The 18,937-nt window shown below is 42.4% G+C and overlaps 1 protein-coding gene across 1 annotated transcript in view; it reads right to left on the bottom strand.

Annotated features, from left to right (window-relative positions):
* SCD5 (stearoyl-CoA desaturase 5) overlaps positions 1–18,937 on the bottom strand; it is a 150,102-nt gene that overhangs the window by 60,235 nt on the left and 70,930 nt on the right. The window contains exon 2 of the mRNA XM_072810183.1: positions 745–875. Coding sequence (XP_072666284.1) covers positions 745–875 — 131 coding nt within the window. The remainder of the gene's footprint in view (positions 1–744; positions 876–18,937) is intronic.

An 18,937-nucleotide genomic window follows, 5' to 3' on the forward strand; every position in this document is an offset into this window, starting at 1 on the left:
GTCTTCCAGCATCATATTTTTTTTGAGTTTAAAATATTTTGTATTTAAAATTTCATTCATATATGCATTATACTCGAGCCAACACTATTGTGTGCTAATGGAGTTTTAGGAATGAGGATATAAAGGTGAACAAACCAAATGCTTACATAATAATATAACATCAAGTAGAGCTAATGATCCAGGACCATATTCAATAGACCTCTCTCTACCACAAACTTATAGGGTGACCTCAGGGATGTTTTCTAGGAGCAGTGGCTTTAGAGTCATACCTACATTTGCCTATCCTGGATGTATCACTTTTAGCCATATAATCTGTCAAGTTCTTTAATGTCATTAAACTTTGGTCCCCCACCTGTAAAACGAGGACATATATAACACCAAGTTCATGGGGTTACGTGAGGGTCAAATGCAATGTGCAGAGAGCATGCTCAGCACAGAACTTGGACCCGGTTAGAGCCAGACAAATGTGGAGGGTTTCAGGGCATGGGCTTTGGGTGGAGGTATCTCCTTCATCCTAAGTGGTTTAGTATTCCTAAGGATGCAAAGCCCCGATGGGACATTTTACCATATCTAAAGCTATAAGGAGACAAACACTTAGGACAGACCACAGATGCTTGGGAACCTGAGCAGTGAGGCAGGCATGGGGCTAGAGGAATGACTGCCCCACAGGGGGCAGGTCTATGCCTTCTCCTGTGGTGCCCTCTGTGCTGGGGCCCTAAGGCAGACAGGACCCTCCATCTCCACCTGGAAAGCCATGGAGTTGGCAGCAGCCAGGAATATCCTCAGAGGCAGCTTGGCCTTGTAGGATCTGTGGCTCCACAGGCGATGGGCACCAGCTGTGACACCCAGAGCAGTCAGGAGGAAGCAGAAGTAGGCTGCAAGACACAAGTAGGGAGAATGTCAACAAATGTCTCCAAGCTTCGACACATCCCCCATGCTTTTTTTCTTTTCTGCATAGGGACCCATGGGAAACGGTGGGAGGAGAAGAATCTGCAATGTGAAGGAAGAATTGATAACTTGGGGGAAATGCAGCCTTTTTGTTGATTTGCAGCTTTCCCATACCAGGCAGATGTGGAGAGAACTTTCCTCAAGGAACTTTGACCTTTGAATGTCATTTTTTCTCTATCGAACAAATCTTTTATTTGCTAATGCTCCATGACAGTTTTGATGCAAAGTCATAATCACATTAGTGTGTATTTGTCACTCAGTCTTACATGCCCACTCTGTGGAGCTGAGATTGATCTCTGTGTTGCCTGTTGCTGGCACCCACGCCAGGAAGAGTGTTATACGAAGGCCATATTTCTAAAAGGCAGTGCCCTTATCATGGCTCCATAGGCCTTGGTTTGAACAAAATCAGGCCAGACCTAAAAGCAGTGAAGTGTGGCTCAGTACCAGTAAGAATGAAAATAAAACTAATGGCAGAGACAACTGAGATTTGCCTCCTCAAGATCCCCACTTACACCATCACTATGACCTGGGATGGCAGAGATGGCCAAGTGGTGAAATTTTTAAACCCACTCTAAGTGGAGCTTATTATCTGCCAACACTTAAATATATTATTTTTAAGCCTCAGAGCAGGTAGTATTAGCTCACTTTGCAGTTGAGAAATTGGAACTCTGAGAGTTAAATCCTGTATATAAACCCAAGTCAGCCTGGTCTCTGCCAAAGACCCCATGCTGCCCCCCACGTGGTGCCAGTGGATTGCTCTTTGTATAAAGACTTGGGAGAGGTTATAAAACATGGTGTAAAGGAGACACACAGGGACCACCCAAAAAAATTACGATTCCTGAGATTATTACAACTACTCTAGTGTTTTCACAGCAATATGCTCACACAATGTTAAATGCCTTGCTTGGATTACCTTATTAAAAACACTTCAAACAATCATATGGGTTTAGATTATTATTATTAGCCCCATTTTATAAATGAGAAAATCAAGGCTTAAAGAAGTTAACTAATTTCCCAGTGTCACAAAGCTAGGAGGTGTCTTTGCTAAGAGCCAAACTCTAGTGTGTCAGAACCAAGAATTGAGTTCCTAAGCACTATGCCTTTGGGTGATACCAGGTAGGTTTTATCTGTACTTCTCTACACCCCACTATCATCCTTAATATTGGGTCCTAATCTAAATTTAAAAGTGAGCTGCTTCCTTACTTAGGGGGAGAACTCAAAACCAAGCTCTAAGTAGGCAGGCTCAGGCAGATTATCTTGCTATTGCTTCTAGCACTTAGAACATACAGGGCCCTACAGAAAGAACTGGCAAAGAACAAGTGATCAGCTGTGAGTACATCCTTGAACAATTGTGAATTGTACCAGGACAGAATGAGTTTTTAGAGAGCTCACTATAGCACTTCTTTAGAAGAATCACTAGGGTAACTGCAGTGTCAATATATATATTTAGGGGAGAACCATATTACATCTCCCAAAAGTCAAGTCTGACAGATCTTGATCTCAATCCATATTTATATGGGTCTAAAAGCAAGACATGCCTCTGGTACTAAAATTAATGAGTCTCTGAATACATGTGGTTTTCATGAACTTGACAAATCATTCCTTACTTGAGATGTTAAAAAACAATCTGCTCATAAATCACAGAAAGTAACAGTATATAAAAAGCTCTGGTATCTTTTGTTATTATAATTTAACTTTGGTCATAAGACAATGAAATGGACAGCTATTTTCCATGTCATCCCTGGCCTTCATGTCTCTACCAAAAAATTTTTTCCCCAACTGTCAAGGAGTCATGGAACAAGTGAAATCTGTAATGGAAAAATTCAGTGTGACCCTATTTTTCCAGCAGATTAAGACACTGGACCTTGGCTAAAATAAAATAAATCCCAAGACTCATAAAAAACATTGGCAAAAAAAAAAATCTGTTCAATGCACAGTTCCCAGACAGGGCCTTATCATAGATGATGGCATTGTCTTATCCTATTTGGGATCTCCAGTATTTCAGGAGTCACTTACATAGTTGGTCTGCCATGGACAATAGAAGCTGTTGGTTTTTCATGGTCTTTCTTCTGGCAACAGGAATGTGGCCATGTAATCCACAGATGGCCTAGTGTAGTACTCTATCTTCTTAGCTCTGGGAGTAAACACCTACCCAATGCTCTCTATTCTGGCTCAAAGACTAAAGGTCACATACCAAGGTATGATTACAGCAGTAGAGAATGAGACCAAGAAAGTGAGAGGCATGAAGATGGTGGTGATGCCAAGAAGACCTAGAAGGAGAGCTCCCTGCTCTGAGCCACTGGTTGTAGCCCCTATAGTTCTACAGCTCCTTTAATCCTGTGAGCCACATGGTACTTCTCCTAGTTATGTGAGCCAGCAAATTCCCTTTTCTTTTCTTTTTTTTTTCAAATTCCTTTTTCTTGCTGAAGTTGGTTTGCTCTGGATTTCTGCTACTAAAATTCTGTAGAATCTTTAAAGAAGAAAGCAAACTTCTAGCCATCATCCAAATGAGAACAAACTACAAAAACCCTGGCCTGAGTATGAGGCTGTTCTATTAATAGGACTCAGTTTTCCTATTTGGATAGGAAGCAGATCTTTCCCCAGTTAAGCTTTCAGATAAGATAGCAGCCCACTGGTAGCATGGCAGGATACAAAATCAATGCCCAGAAATCAGTGGCATTTCTATACACTAACAATGAGACTGAAGAAAGAGAAATTAAGGAGTCAATCCCATTTACAATTGCACCCAAAAGCATAAGATACCTAGGAATAAACCTAACCAAAGAGGTAAAGGATCTATACACTAAAAACTATGGAACACTTCTGAAAGAAATTGAGGAAGACACAAAGAGATGGAAAAATATTCCATGCTCATGGATTGGCAGAATTAATATTGTGAAAATGTCAATGTTACCCAGGGCAATTTACACGTTTAATGCAATCCCTATCAAAATACCATGGACTTTCTTCAGAGAGTTAGAACAAATTATTTTAAGATTTGTGTGGAATCAGAAAAGACCCCGAATAGCCAGGGGAATTTTAAAACAGAAAACCATAGCTGGGGGCATCACAATGCCAGATTTCAGGTTGTACTACAAAGCTGTGGTCATCAAGACAGTGTGGTACTGGCACAAAAACAGATACATAGATCAATGGAACAGAATAGAGAACCCAGAAGTGGACCCTGAACTTTATGGTCAACTAATAATCGATAAAGGAGGAAAGACTATCCACTGGAAGAAAGACAGTCTCTTCAATAAATGGTGCTGGGAAAATTGGACATCCACATGCAGAAGAATGAAACTAGACCACTCTCTTGCACCAGACACAAAGATAAACTCAAAATGGATGAAAGATCTAAATGTGAGACAAGAGTCCATCAAAATCCTAGAGGAGAACACAGGCAACACCCTTTTTGAACTCAGCCACAGTAACTTCTTGCAAGATACATCCACGAAGGCAAAAGAAACAAAAGCAAAAATGAACTATTGGGACTTCATCAAGATAAGAAGCTTCTGCAAAGGATACAGTCAACAAAACCAAAAGACAGCCTACAGAATAGGAGAAGATATTTGCAAATGACGTATCAGATAAAGGGCTAGTTTCCAAGATCTATAAAGAACTTCTTAAACTCAACACCAAAGAAACAAACAATCCAATCATGAAATGGGCAAAAGATATGAAGAGAAATCTCACAGAGGAAGACATAGACATGGCCAACATGCACATGAGAAAATGCTCTGCATCACTTGCCATCAGGGAAATACAAATCAAAACCACAATGAGATACCACCTCACACCAGTGAGAATGGGGAAAATTAACAAGGCAGGAAACCACAAATGTTGAAGAGGATGCGGAGAAAAGGGAACCCTCTTACACTGTTGGTGGGAATGTGAACTAGTGTAGCCACTCTGGGAAACTGTGTGGAGGTTCCTCAAAGAGTTAAAAATAGACCTGCCCTACGACCCAGCAATTGCACTGTTGGGGATTTACCCCAAAGATACAGATGCAATGAAATGCCAGGACACCTGCACCCCGATGTTTCTAGCAGCAATGTCCACAATAGCCAAACTGTGGAAGGGGCCTCGGTGTCCATCGAAAGATGAATGGATAAAGAAGATGTGGTTTATGTATACAATGGAATATTCCTCAGCCATTAGAAATGACAAATACCCACCATTTGCTTCAACGTGGATGGAACTGGAGGGTATTATGCTGAGTGAAGTAAGTCAGTCGGAGAAGGACAAACATTATATGTTCTCATTCATTTGGGGAATATAAATAATAGTGAAAGGGAATATAAGGGAAGGGAGAAGAAGTGTGTGGGAAATATCAGAAAGGGAGACAGAACATAAAGACTCCTAACTCTGGGAAACGAACTAGGGGTGGTGGAAGGGGAGGAGGGCGGGGGTGGGGTGAATGGGTGACGGGCACTGAGGGGGGCACTTGATGGGATGAGCACTGGGTGTTATTCTGTAAGTTGGCAAATTGAACACCAATAAAAAATAAATTTATTATAAAAAAAAAAAAAAGACAGCAGCCCAGGCCAACACTGTTGCCTTGTGAGAGATCCTGGAGCTGAGGACCCAGGTCCAGTAGTACCTGCATTCCTACTCCACAAAAACTGTGAGAAAATAAATGTATGTTGCCTTAAGCTGCTAAATTTTGGGTTAATTTGTTCTTCAGCAATAGTTAACAAATGCAAGACCTAAGGAGGAACTTTACCCTTAAGGGAAGGCAGGTATAGTTAGAGTCTTGGTTTAAGAAGAGTTTGCTATCTCTAGGTACAGAAAGTAGATTTGTCTTGCAAGGGGTTGGGAGGGTAGGAAGGGGAGTGGGAAGTGACTGCTAACAGGTACAAAGATTTGGTGTGAAGGGTGATAAAAATATTCTAGAACTGATTTTGGTAATGTTTGTACAATTCCACGAATATACTAAAAACCAATGAATTATATACGTCAAATAGATGAATTATAATGAGTTATGACTCAATAAAGTAGTCATTATTCCTATTAGACTTTGTTATTATGTATATTTTCTCAATGTAAAATAAAATAGACATGTCACAAAACAAAACAGAACAAAACAGACAAAAATCAACCACTTGCCTAGGATGCCACCGTAGGCATCATCACCCCTGGATACTTGGCACCACTGGACACTCATGTCATACTGTGGCCCCTTAAATCTTCCATGGCTGCCAAAAAGAGTCTCATTTGACCCTTCGCCTATGCCTGAATCTGTCAAGGCCCAAGATTCCAAAGAAGAAGCACTGATTTGTCCATGTGTAGATCACAAGCCCAGCTCTTACTGCCAGCAACAAAAGAGGAAGAATCCACAGTCCCTTTGGTTTTCAAGATGGAAGGCAGAGCCTCCCATCTATTCTGAGTCCTCAACTGGAGCAATGTTTAGAGAATTATTATAGTGAAACCCTCTGGACCACACAACCAGAGAACAGTCCTGGAGAGATGTTAAGGATCAAAAATTTAAACTCCCTTAATTCTGGACCTGATCAGAGGGAGAGACGGACAGCTCCCTTTGAGATCCATCTGTGAGCACCCGACAGAAGCAATTGGCAGAAGTCTTAACTGTGTGTATTGTCTATTTCCCTCTAGCACCAGAGTGAAAGCTACTAAATAATAATGATAGCTACTATTGACCCAGAACTCTCTATGTGCCAGGCCCTATTCTAAACAATTTATACAGATGAGCCTGAGTGGCTCAGTTGGTTAAACATCTGACTCATGATTTTGGCTCAGGTCATGATCTCATGGGTCATGGGACTGAGTCCTGTGTCTGGCTTCTCGCTTGGCAGAGTCGGCTTGAGATTCTCTCTTCCTTCTCCCTCTGTCCCCCCCTCCCCAATCATGTTCTCTCCCTCCCTCTCTAAATAAGTCTTGAGAAAAATAAACAATTTATACATAGTAACTCTTAGAATACTCACTTCAAGTCTAGGGGTGGGTAATATGATCTCCATTTTACATATGAAGGCAATTTGACATGAAGTGATGCAACCAGGTTGCAATCTAAGGCAGGAAGAGCCCACACTCAATAATACCCCTGCAGGCTGCTTGACCTCTTGGGGTTGCCTTAATTCTAATGGGAGGAGCCTAAATGTATCATGTCCTTTTAGTCAGCTCAAAACATAAGCTGGAAGTCAAGACCCTTGTTTTCTGTTTTGCCTTTGGCAAAGTTCACCAACTGGCAAGTTCACTTCCAAGAATGCCATCACCATCATTCTGCATTCAATTCAGCCACAGCTTGCCTTGGGAGCACCAGACAACCCAAGGATTCATGAGATAGTTTATTGAGCTCTTATTATAGACCATACACTCAGCTTAGCACTGGGTCTGCAAGTTGACCGTGTGAACATGGGTCTTGGTCTCTGAGTTGATAGGAGTTTGAAAAGTAAATTACTTAATATATAATTATAAATTACAGCAAGTGCTGCAGAGGAGACAAACAGAATAATATAAGAGAGATTAAAAGGGGGATAATTTAGGGGCATTTGGCTGGCTCAGTTGGAAGAACGTGTAACTCTTGATCTCAGGATCATGAGACCAAGCCCAACACTGGGGGTAGAGATTGCTAAAAAAAATAAATAAATAAATAAAAGGGGGATAATTTAGTTAGGGGGACTAAACTAAATTAGTGGGAGTGAGAATTAAGCTAACCCCTAAAGGATGAGGAGGAGGCAAGATTCAGGCAGAGGGACCCACGTGTGAAAAGACCTGGGCTGGAGAAGGAGAGCTGATAAAAAACCTGTATCTGACCACCTTACACCCACTCAGAGTGCTACTAGAACAAAACAAAAACAGAAAATAACAAATGTTGGCATGGATGTGGAGAAATTGGAACCCTTATGAATTGACAGTGGGAGTGAAAAATGATGCAGCCACCGTGGCAAAGTTTGGTGGTTCCTCAAAAAGTTAAACATAGAATTACCATATGATCCAGCAATTCCACTTCTGGGTATATACACCCAAAGAATTGAAAACAAGGACTCAAACAAATACTTGTTCATTCATGTTAATTGCAGCATCATTCACATAGTCAAAGGGTGAAAACACCCTAAATGTTTATGAACAGATGGATGGATATACGAAATGTGATGTACATACAATGGAATGTTCATTGACCATCAAGCGGAATAGAATTCTGACCCATGCTACAGAACATGGATGAACTTTGAAAACATTATGCTAAGTGAAATCAACCAGACACGAAAGGACAAGTATAGTATGATACCACTTACACAAGGTACCTAGAAGAGGCAAATTCATCAAGTCCCACATCGGGCTCCCTGCATGGAGCCTGCTTCTCCCTCTGCTTATGTCTCTGCTTATCTCTATGTGTATCTCATGAATAAATAAATAAAATCTTTTTTAAAAAAAGATACAGATACACATATTTATATATGATTGTCATCACAGCATAATGGTTGAAATGAACCTGGGATTGAATCCCTGGTCTATCACTTATTAGCTTGACAATCTCTAAATCTTGGTTTCTTCACTCATAAAGTGGGGGAAAATAGTACCTGCTTTATGACAAACCTGTTATAAAGATTAAAGGAGGTAAGCATGCAAAATGCAAGCCACGCCTGGGGAGCAGTGAGCACATATCACATATCATTACGAATGCCCTTTAAAGTTGGGTTTATAAGTTTCGAGAGTCTGACACAATTTATTTCCAGGTACTATTTCAACAATTCCCTCGAAAGTGGAACATTTTCACCCTCTGCTGAAAAGCAAAGGGTTTCTCTTTACTGTTGAAACCTGCAAACTTCTACTATACTCACAATAACCACCAGCCTCTCTTTACAATTCCTGCCTCCCTCCACTAACCATCTTCCCTTGTGCTGTACGTGGGCTGCAAGAAGATATGTTCTCTCTTCCCATGGCATGAATCTTTAGGCAACCGCCTGCATCTTCTAGGAAGATTGAACAGATAAAGATGGAATAAGAGAGAAAAAAAATATATTTCATGCATTTTACATATACTGCACGTTTTCCTCGAGTGTCCTTCCTGCCTTCACTTAGGTCCAGTTGGAGTGCTCTAAAGTTCTAAGCAAATGCTATTTCTAGAACCTCATTCCATGTATACAAGGCTCATTTCAGACACTCAGGCTAAGTCAGGCAGCCATGTTGGAGGCTCTCTTGCCCTGTTTTTCAGTATGGCAATGATCACATTGTAATAAATAAGGAATTTTTATCGATCTAATGCCATCCTCCCTTTGAAAACAGAATCTCCAGGAGGGTGGAGGTCATATGTCCATCTTTCCATGTGTTCCCTACTGATACCTATGCAACTAAGAGAAAAATATACATCCATGCTGATAGGTCTCACTTTAAAATTCATGGCAATTAGCTTCATTTGGATGTAATATTACCCAACAACATCATTATATCTCCTTGGTCCACATGAGCTCTCTCTCTCCTAGACATCACTTTCACACCTGCTCCAACCCCCTCGTCCCCTACACCTCCGTTCCCCCCTCATCCGATAACTTTGTTTTCGATTTCATTGAGAATAGCAGAACTCCTCAGGCTCTACCACCTGTCCCCACCCTCCAGCATCCATGCCTGTGTACCTTAGATTTCTCCATTACTAGAGAGGGCCAGTCCATACTCCCTTTAAGGCTGGCCCTCCTTGTGCATCTTACCCGTTGCTATCCTCTCCCGTTGCTCTGCAACTCTCCTCTCCTCTCTCTGTCCTCAATACCCTCCCACTATATGATTCCCACCCACCTGCAACCACACTATTTCCCTCCTGTTAAAAACATTAAAGAACTTCTTTCGACCCCACGTCTCCACCTAGATCCTATTCCATTTTCCTGTTCCCCTTCACAGCAAAGCTTTCTGCAGGATTGTCTCTTAATAGCAGGAAGTTGTTCACTTCCCGCTCTCTCCTAAGTCCACCAGGTTTCTGTGCCTCTTCCCTCATGTCCATTCCCAGTCCGAACTGCTTTTGCCCAGGTCCTGACAAAACAAAGCTTGTCCCTTCCGTCATGTCTCTAGAGGCATACCGAACCTGTCATCACGTGGGTGATGGGAACAGTGAAGGAGAGGCACCTGCACTATGAAGTATCTGAAGGATAGGAGGAATGGCATGGGGAGAAGCATGTGGGGCGACAGTTGTGAAGGCTTTGTGCATTCAAGCAGTGGCGAGTGATTTGGTTTGGCTTCTGGGGGGAAGGTGGTTGGGGGAGTAAAATGAAATGAGAAGATCGGACAGGGACCTGATCAGAAGGGATTTAAATATGATGCGGAAAGATAGGGTATATTTGATCGTGACCACGGTAAGGTACCCAGAAAGAATTTCCCATGACCAGATTTAGAACGGCAGACGTGGAAGCGCTGTGGAAGACAGTCTAGAGGGTGAAGGTGGAGAAGCTGTGCTGGAAATTCTCCATGTGCCACTGCAGACATCCCTCCCCTCTCACGCTGCCCTCCGCCCTGGGAGGCTGGCCTCTATACGGGGTACTGGGCAGGGTACTGGGCGATAGCTGCGGCAGATTACTTGAGCAGCTTTATTTATTTATTTATTTATTTATTTATTTACTTACTTATTTACTTATTTACTTATTTATATTTTATTTATTTATTCATGAGAGACACACAGAGAGAGGCAGAGACATAGAGAGAGAAGCAGGCTCCCTGTGAGAAGCTTGATGCGGGACTCGATCCCAGGACCCTGGGATCACGACCCGAGCCAAAGGCAGACACTCAACCACTGAACCACCCAGGTGCCCAAGCAGCTTTAAACTCTCTACATATATTCTAGGGCCTTACACTGACCAGGCAACTCTAGGGCCTCCAAGTGATCCTGTGACACAGCCTACTACGGGAGTGATGGACAAAGACAGTGCTTCTCAAACAAATGTGCCCACAAATCATCTGAGGATCTAGTAAAGCTGCAGCTACAACTTGGGTAGGTCTGGGTAGGGCCAGAGATGCTGTGTGTCCACCAAGCCACCAGGTCGCACCACTGCCGCTGTCGCGAGGACCCCATGTTGAGTTGCAAGGCCAGGGCAATCACTGCAGAGACTCATTTAGGACCAAGGAAACCTAGCTTCTCTCTTGGCTTAGTGATTCAGGCAAAAGGGTTTTTTTAGTGACAGAAGCCCAGGATAGAAGTCTTATCTCCCCACCCTCTGCCTTACATTCATTCTGACTTCCTTCTTTTCTGCTTGTTTTCTTTTCCCAGGTACAGAGTGGATAAAGTGTACTTAAGGCAGATTTTAAAATTCAAAAGATGAGACAAGGACTGCCTTCAAAGCGTCACAAAAACAGTTCTATAATATAAAAACACAAGAACTGAGCTGCTAAAAGAACCAAGGCTAAATAAAGATCATTTACGCCTTACAGTTCCACCTTCATACCTCAGTGTGGGAAAGGGTCTCATTAAAGCAAAAATATCCCTTGATCAAATAAGAATTTGTTAAACAGATGGGGCATCTAGGTGGCTCAGTCTGTTAAGTATCCAACTTCTAATCTCAGCTCAGGTCTTGATCTCAGGTTCAGGAGTTCAAGCCCCGTGTTGGGCTCCCTGCTGGGTGTGGAGACAACTTAAAAAAAAAAAAGTGTTGAACAGAATGTTAAGGGCTCTTAATCATCATGGAATGGTGTTGACAACCTTTCTCCTGTAGGAAAATATGTAAAACAAGTTGACCAAAGTGAAAGATTGGGGGAAGGGAAGGGTAGAGTTATTTTCTTCTGTTCTTAAGAAAATGTCAGAGACCAGTACTCTTCTGCTTCCAGTCCACTTTTGAAAATGTTTGGCATTTGGTAAGTGCCACACAAGCGTAAGAAAAGTTATATTCAGAGTTGTCAATTGCTTAACATTTTACTAAAAATGCAAAAAACAAACAAAAATCAAAGTTACTGGGGCAGCCCAGGTGGCTCAGCGGTTTAGCGCCACCTTCGGCCCAGGACATGATCCTGAAGACCAGTGATCGAGTCCCACGTTGGGCTCCCTGCATGGAGCCTGCTTCTCCCTCTGCCTGTGTCTCTAACTCTCTCTCTCTCTCTCTGTGTCTCTCATGAATAAATAAATAAAATCTTTAAAAAAAATCAAAGTTACTGTATTATTTTGTTATCTGTTAGTATCTGTTCAGTATGACACCAAAGCAAATCCTTGAAAGACAACTGTTCTAGAACACAAGCTAGTTTTGACTTGGATCTTTCCTCTATTCTGTGTTTCCCTTATGTCTTCTTATTCTCTTCTTCAAAGTCTCTTCCTCTCCCTCAAATGACACAAAGCTTCTCTTGGGGGATGAGGAAAATTAGGCAAGGAAATCAGACCTCGCTGGAACAAGTCATGGAGGATGCAGGCTCCTTTCAGAAAGTGAGGGGGCACACAGGTAACCATATCGCCCACCTGCCATTTCCTACCTGGGAGTGGGGGGTGGACAGGGGCATCATACTCTTTCTTAGTCTCAGTTCTCTTATCTGTGAAGCAAACAAATCAACCAAAAACAACACTATCTCGAATAACTTTGAGACAAATGAAAATGTACATAAGGGAGTTAGCAAATAGTAATATCTCAATAAACATTACTGAAAACTCCATTATTCTTATCACCAGGCAACCTTTGCAAGATTGAGGGTGGGTGACCAGGAAGCAGGGCCTTCAGGGGGAAAGGGGGCACCAGGTCCAGCAGGGACCCTTTTTCCTACCCTTCCTCAGCCCTCCCAGGTTCTCTGAGGTGAATTTAGGAAAAGCAAACTCACTCAGAGTTTATGACTCAGGATAACTCCCATCATCCATCTCTCTCTGTTAACCAATCAAAATCAAACACAACTACTGAAATTAGAATTAGAGATAACAGAGCCCAAAGAGAATAATTTACTACACTATGGATTTACTTTTTCATTAAGTATTTGGTTCTAATTTTCTCTTGGGCAGTAGGTGAGAGAGAGAGGGAGGGAGGGAGGTGTGCATAGGTACATTTTGCTATAGCTACGTACATTACATGCTCATGAATGTCTCTGGACATAAATGAGAAACTACAATGTCAAAAATGTTGGTCCCTCAGGCCCCGTGGATGGCTCAGTCAGTTAAGCATCTGACTCTTAATTTCGGTTCAGGTCATGATCTCAGGGTCGTGAGATCAAGCCCTGAGTTGGGCTTGTGGACTCAGCTTAAGATTCTCTATCTACCTCTCCCCCGGCCCCTCTCCCTCCTCATTCTCTCTTTCTCTCACTCTAAAAATAAATAAATAAATCCTTTTAAAAAAATGTTGGTGCCTTGAAGGAAGACTAAGATTAACATCATGACCCAAACTATCCATTTGAGGGAAGTGGCAAAAAAAGGATCATTTCTGCCCTCATTGTCTAAATTATCTGAATTATTACAGGTCCTCCTCTCCCTCTTTTTTTTTAACAAGCAATTTCTGTAAGGAGATCAAGACAGCTAGTGGTTGGAGCCCAGGCCCCAGAAGTTTGGGCCGGAGTTAGCAGGCACCTTCTCAGCAATGAAGCATGAAGACTGGGAGACCCAGACTCTCAGAAGGCTGAGCTTTGAATGAGCATTTTGACGAAAAGTTCTGGCAAGAGAAGCCCAGGACCTCTCTGTTGCCTTGTGTCTGAGTCAAAAGAGCTGGTGATTAAAGTTTAAGTTGATGGAAAGCCCCGTGGGAGGCTTTCTGTCCCCATTTCTCCTCAAGGATCTCCTCATTCTCCTCACAATCTCTTCTGACCACAGAAATGTCCTCCCTGGGGCTTAGCATGAACACAGTGGATTTTGATCCAACTTCCCCATCTAGCAACTACAGGCCAGACACAGATGAAAAACGTTTGGTGGTAAGGTGTACTTGGTGATCGCAAAGGGAAAAATGACAAGACACAGTCTTTGCAAGATTTTTTTTACCACAATAATGTGTCTGCCTTACATTTTTGTAGGACAAAAAATTTAAAAATTTAATTATACAGCATTCTCTCAAGATACCAAGAAATCCCCTTTGATTGTCTGGTTAGTGACTGCACCGTTGAGACAGCCTGACCTAGTTCATGAACTCTAGTTTCAAGGGTTTTCTTCACACATTTTTATTCCTGCCAAGTCTCTGTAAGTTGCTGTGAATAACCCAAAGCAGATTTTTAAATTTTGCAGCACAATCCAGGACCTGGTTTTCTGATCTTCCTTGGTTTTGATGCAACCAAAATTGGATTAAAATCCAACCTAATTCTAATAGGTTGCCTTAGCAAAATGTAATTATCCATTCATTTGTTTCTGAGCAAACATGTCTAAGTACCTCCCATGTACCAGGTTTTCTGCAAGGTATTGAGTACGGTCATGGTCAGCATCTCTCCCCAGGGAGGCTCATGGCTAACCAACTCCTCAGAGTGACAGCCCTCTAGCCACAATCAGCCCATGGATTATTGTTTTTTTTAAACTGAGCCAACAATGAAAAATAAACAATTTAAAAAATTAAAAAATCTCTATTTCTGGCTTCTCTTTACAAATGGAAACATGTAACAATACCAGGCCACCTCACTTTCTTGTATGGCCACTTGCTACCGGAGCTAACTGCCATCTACAAGCCAAGGAGAGAGGGGCCGGCCTGGAACGGAGCCTGCCCTCACAGCCCTGCCGACGCCTTGATTTCAGGCTGCTACCATCCAGAACTGTGAGCCAATAAATTCCTGTCGGTTAAGCCCCCAGGTCTGTGGTACCTCATGACAGCAGCCCCTGCAAACTAACAAACATGCTGAAGTCATTAGGTCAAAGGATTGCCAGGAAGCAGGAAGCAGGATATTCCTATGGTGTCAAAGCAGCATCCTCCAGATTGTTTACTAACAGTCAAGGGGGAAATCACATTTTACCATGGAGGAATCTGGCACTTTACCAAGAGATGTAACAGCGTCAGTAACCATGGAAGAACTCAGCACCAGGTGCCTTTTGATGTGATAAATATGAAGCACACAGCATCACCCTAAAGGCATTCTCACCAAATATGCTTAGCTTTAATATAAATATGCTCCCAGTTTACAAGAAACAAAAGGAAAAAAAGGAAACAATCAGACAATCCAAAATGTGAAACATTCTACTGAAAACTGACCTAGTCTCTTCAAAAAGTCAATGTCAGAGGTGGAAGGTCTGTTCTAAAGACAGTGAGCACAAATAAAATTTAAATGCAATGCAATAAGCATGACTGAATCCTGGTTCCCAAAAAACCTATTATAAAAGGTATTTTAACAAAAACTGGAGAAATTTGAATATAAACCAGATAATGGATTATTATTAAGTTATGATAATAATCATAGGGGATGTGTGTAGAATTATTTAGGGATAAAGGGCCATAACAACAGCAACTTACTTTTAAATGATTGAGAAAAAATTACAGATAGATTAAAACAAATACAGTGGCTCAGTTGGTTGAGCGTCTGCTTTCGGCTCAGGTCATGATATGAGGTCCTAGGATGGAGCCCCACATTGGACTCCCTGTGCAGAGGGGAGCCTGCTTCTTCCTCTGCCCCTACCCCCGCTCATGCTTTCTCTCTCTCTCTCTCTCAAATAAATAAAATCTTTAAAAAGTAGAACAGGGATCCCTGGGTGGCTCAGCAGTTTAGCACCCGCCTTTGGCCCAGGGCGTGATCGTGGAGTTCTGGGATCGAGTCCCGCATCGGGCTCCCTGCATGGAACCTGCTTCTCCCTCTGCCTCTCTCTCTCTGTGTGTGTCTCTCATGAATCAATAAATCAAATCTTTAAAAAATATATAAATAAATAAATAAAAAGTAGAACTAATGTGGTAAAATGTTAATAACTGTTAAATCTAGTAGTAGACATGCAGGTGCCCACTGTAGTATTTTTTTTAAATCCTCTGTGTTTGGGGTAACTGGGTGGCTCAGTCGGTTGAGCGTCTACCTTCATCTTGGCTCAGGTTATGATCTCAGGGTTCTGGGATCGAGCCCAAACACCAGGCTCCTCCGCTCAGTGGGGAGTCTGCTTCTCCCTCTCCTCCTGCCCCTCCCCTCTAACTCCCCCAGCTCATGCTCCTCCCCTCCCCCCCAAATAATTAAACACAATCTTTAAAAATATCACCTGTGTTTGAAAATGTTCGTATTAAGCGTTTGGGGAAAACAAATGTCACTGAGAGTTAACACACAGGTGCTAAATCAGCTTCTTTTACATCACACATTAATACACAGACCAAACTTGAGGATCAGAGCACAGAGGGCCAGCAGGAGAATATGTGGGTTAAACCTTGCCTTGTGCTGGCTTTATGATACTAAAGTGATTACAGTTAAATATAAACATTCTTCTCCTCTCTGCCTACAAAAAAAAAAAAAAAAGAAGAAGCTCTAAAATAAGCAGGAAAGATGAAGTCAGACAAAAAAAAGAAAAGAAAAGAAAAGTAAAAAAAATATGCATGTGGCTATGTTTAGCTCTTCTCTGATCCCTTCTGCTTCTGTCCCATCTGTAAAACGGAGAGAACAAACCAAATATGGGGATTGTTTCTGGGATTAAAGATGAGGAATGTCAAGGGCCTGACACACAGTACACAGGTGATCAATGTCCTTCTAACGCTGTCGCTGGGACGGGGCGGTGGGAGTCCCCAGGGGCAGCAGAAAGCTAAGCCAGACTTTCTGGCCCTGGAGCCCACCTCCAGCCTGTCTTGCGCTGTAACTACCTCTGAACACAGGGCATTTTTTCTAGTACAATAAAGGTAACTACTTGCCGTACAAACACAACAGTGGACACATCTTGCTTTACATTTCAGGTTATGCCTTGTATTTAGGATAATAATCAGGAAAAATTCAAGAACCATTTCTTGAAGGCTTAATACAGCAAAAAAAAAAAAAAAAAAGGAAAATCAAGGCAGAATAGCTCCACAATAAGGAGGCCAAAGCTTTCCTGTAATCTATGTCAAGACCTTGGAATATTTTAATGCTTGAAATAAATAACTTCCCTGAGCTTTACGAATAAATAGATGTTTCTATTTCACATGCAGGGTAGATGGTGTTAAGAGGCTTTCCTCAGAGCTGAAGAGGCTCAAGGGGCAAAGGCTTTTGATATTTAAAATAAAACCCAGTACATAAATTCAATTCAAACCCCAAGAAGGCTTTCACTCCTGTCAGCCAGCATAAACTTCCTGAAGGTAAAATCTGGGTTTTATTCTCATTTTACCATCAACTACTCCCTGTACCTCAATGGCACCTTTTTGTCTCTCTAAACCAACAAAAATGACAGCTTTGGGTGGTGGCATAGGCCTGCTTCCCCCCCACCCCATTTGTTACTGTGACACCTTTGCTCATCCATGAAAATTCTAAGACATGCTACCTTATGAAACACTTGATTTTGACCCAAATCGAAGGGAATAGAAATTCAAGTGACAAGGAGAGTCACAGAAAAGAAGTGAAAAACCTGGATGGTCTCTATGTTTCTGAGGCTCGGGAGGCCCTGCGTCAGTAAAGTGGAGACAGCCTCCTTCCTGAAGGCTCTTCAGCAGAGGCAGGAGCAACTACTTTCTGTTACCAGCATGTTTGTAATGAAAAACAAAACAAAACAAAACAACCTTGGAATTTTTTCACAAGGCTAATAGGATTTTCCCAACTGGGCAAACGAGTTATGTGGACCCCAAGATTGAAAGACAAGTTACTGGGGTGCCTGGGTGGCTCAGTTAAGCAACCAACTCTTGATTTTGGCTCAGGCCATGATCTTGGAGTTATAAGATCAAGCCCCACATTGGGCTTCTCACTCGGTGGTGGGGGGGGGGGAGAGGGGGAGTCTACTTGAGATTCTCTCCTCTCTCTCTGCCCATCCCCCAAGCTTGTGTGCACTCTATCTTTTTCTCAAATAAATAAACAAATCTCAAAAAAGAAAAAAGAGGAGTTATTACTTCACTTGTTAAGGAAGCAGCTGTTCAGTTTGTTTTTTAATAGAGACTTGCAGTAAAATATCATATACACTGCAACCTAGAAAACGCACAAATAGAACACATATAATTTTCATAGGGATCCCTGGGTGGCGCAGCAGTTTAGCGCCTGCCTTTGGCCCAGGGCGCGATCCTGAAGACCCGGGATCGAATCCCACGTCGGGCTCCCGGTGCATGGAGCCTGCTTCTCCCTCTGCCTGTGTCTCTGCCTCTCTCTCTCTCTCTTTCTCTGTATCATAAATTTAAAAAAATTAAAAAAAAAACCTTAATCCTTACCTTATGCCGTGCACTGATACTTTCTATTTTTTTACACTCTAATGTCAGTCACAACACAGACTACAGTGTTTCACACCCACTAATAGGTTATAGTCTGCAGTTTGAAATACTGAGCTGAATGAAGCCCATGCTTCTCCACACATTCCTGTCACATACATAACCCTCCTCATCCTGCTCCTTTCCCCAGGAGCTGCTGCAAATCAAGTTTGATTGGCCAGGAAAAAAAGGACAGTTTTTCTTTTCCCACTGCATTTGTAAAGTTCTGAAGGACATCCATCATTGCTGCCAGGCTCATCCTATAAGGTGGAGACTATCCCATTTCTTTTTTTTTTTTCTTAAAGATTTTATTTATTTATTCATGAGAGACACACACAGAGAGAGGCAGAGACATAAGCAGAGGGAGAAGCAGGCTCCTCACTGGGAGCCCGATGTGGGACTCGATCCAGGCATTCCGGGATCACGCCCTGAGCCAAAGGCAGGCGCTCAACCACTGAGCCACCCAGGTGTCCCGAGACTATCCCATTTCTAATGGAGTGGGGTCGATTTTTCTTCAGTCATCACAGATTACACAGGGGTGTGTTAGGCTCACCCCATCTCATATCTTTAGGCTCTCGGGCTCACATGCAAGGGGGAGAGATTTCCCCATCAAGCAGGCCCATCAGATTCTGAACTCCTCATCCTTGGATCCAAGTGAAACTCCAAGCTCTGCTATGAAATGTAGGCATTTGGGTATAACCATGGCATGCAGTGGACAAGGCCAACTGCTGCCCAACTGCCAAAGGTACAATCTGCAATGTCTCCGGAATATTCCACAAAGAGATGCCATCCATGTA

The sequence above is a fragment of the Canis lupus genome, chromosome 33, assembly GCF_048164855.1.
Source record: "Canis lupus baileyi chromosome 33, mCanLup2.hap1, whole genome shotgun sequence".
Lineage (NCBI taxonomy): Eukaryota > Metazoa > Chordata > Mammalia > Carnivora > Canidae > Canis > Canis lupus.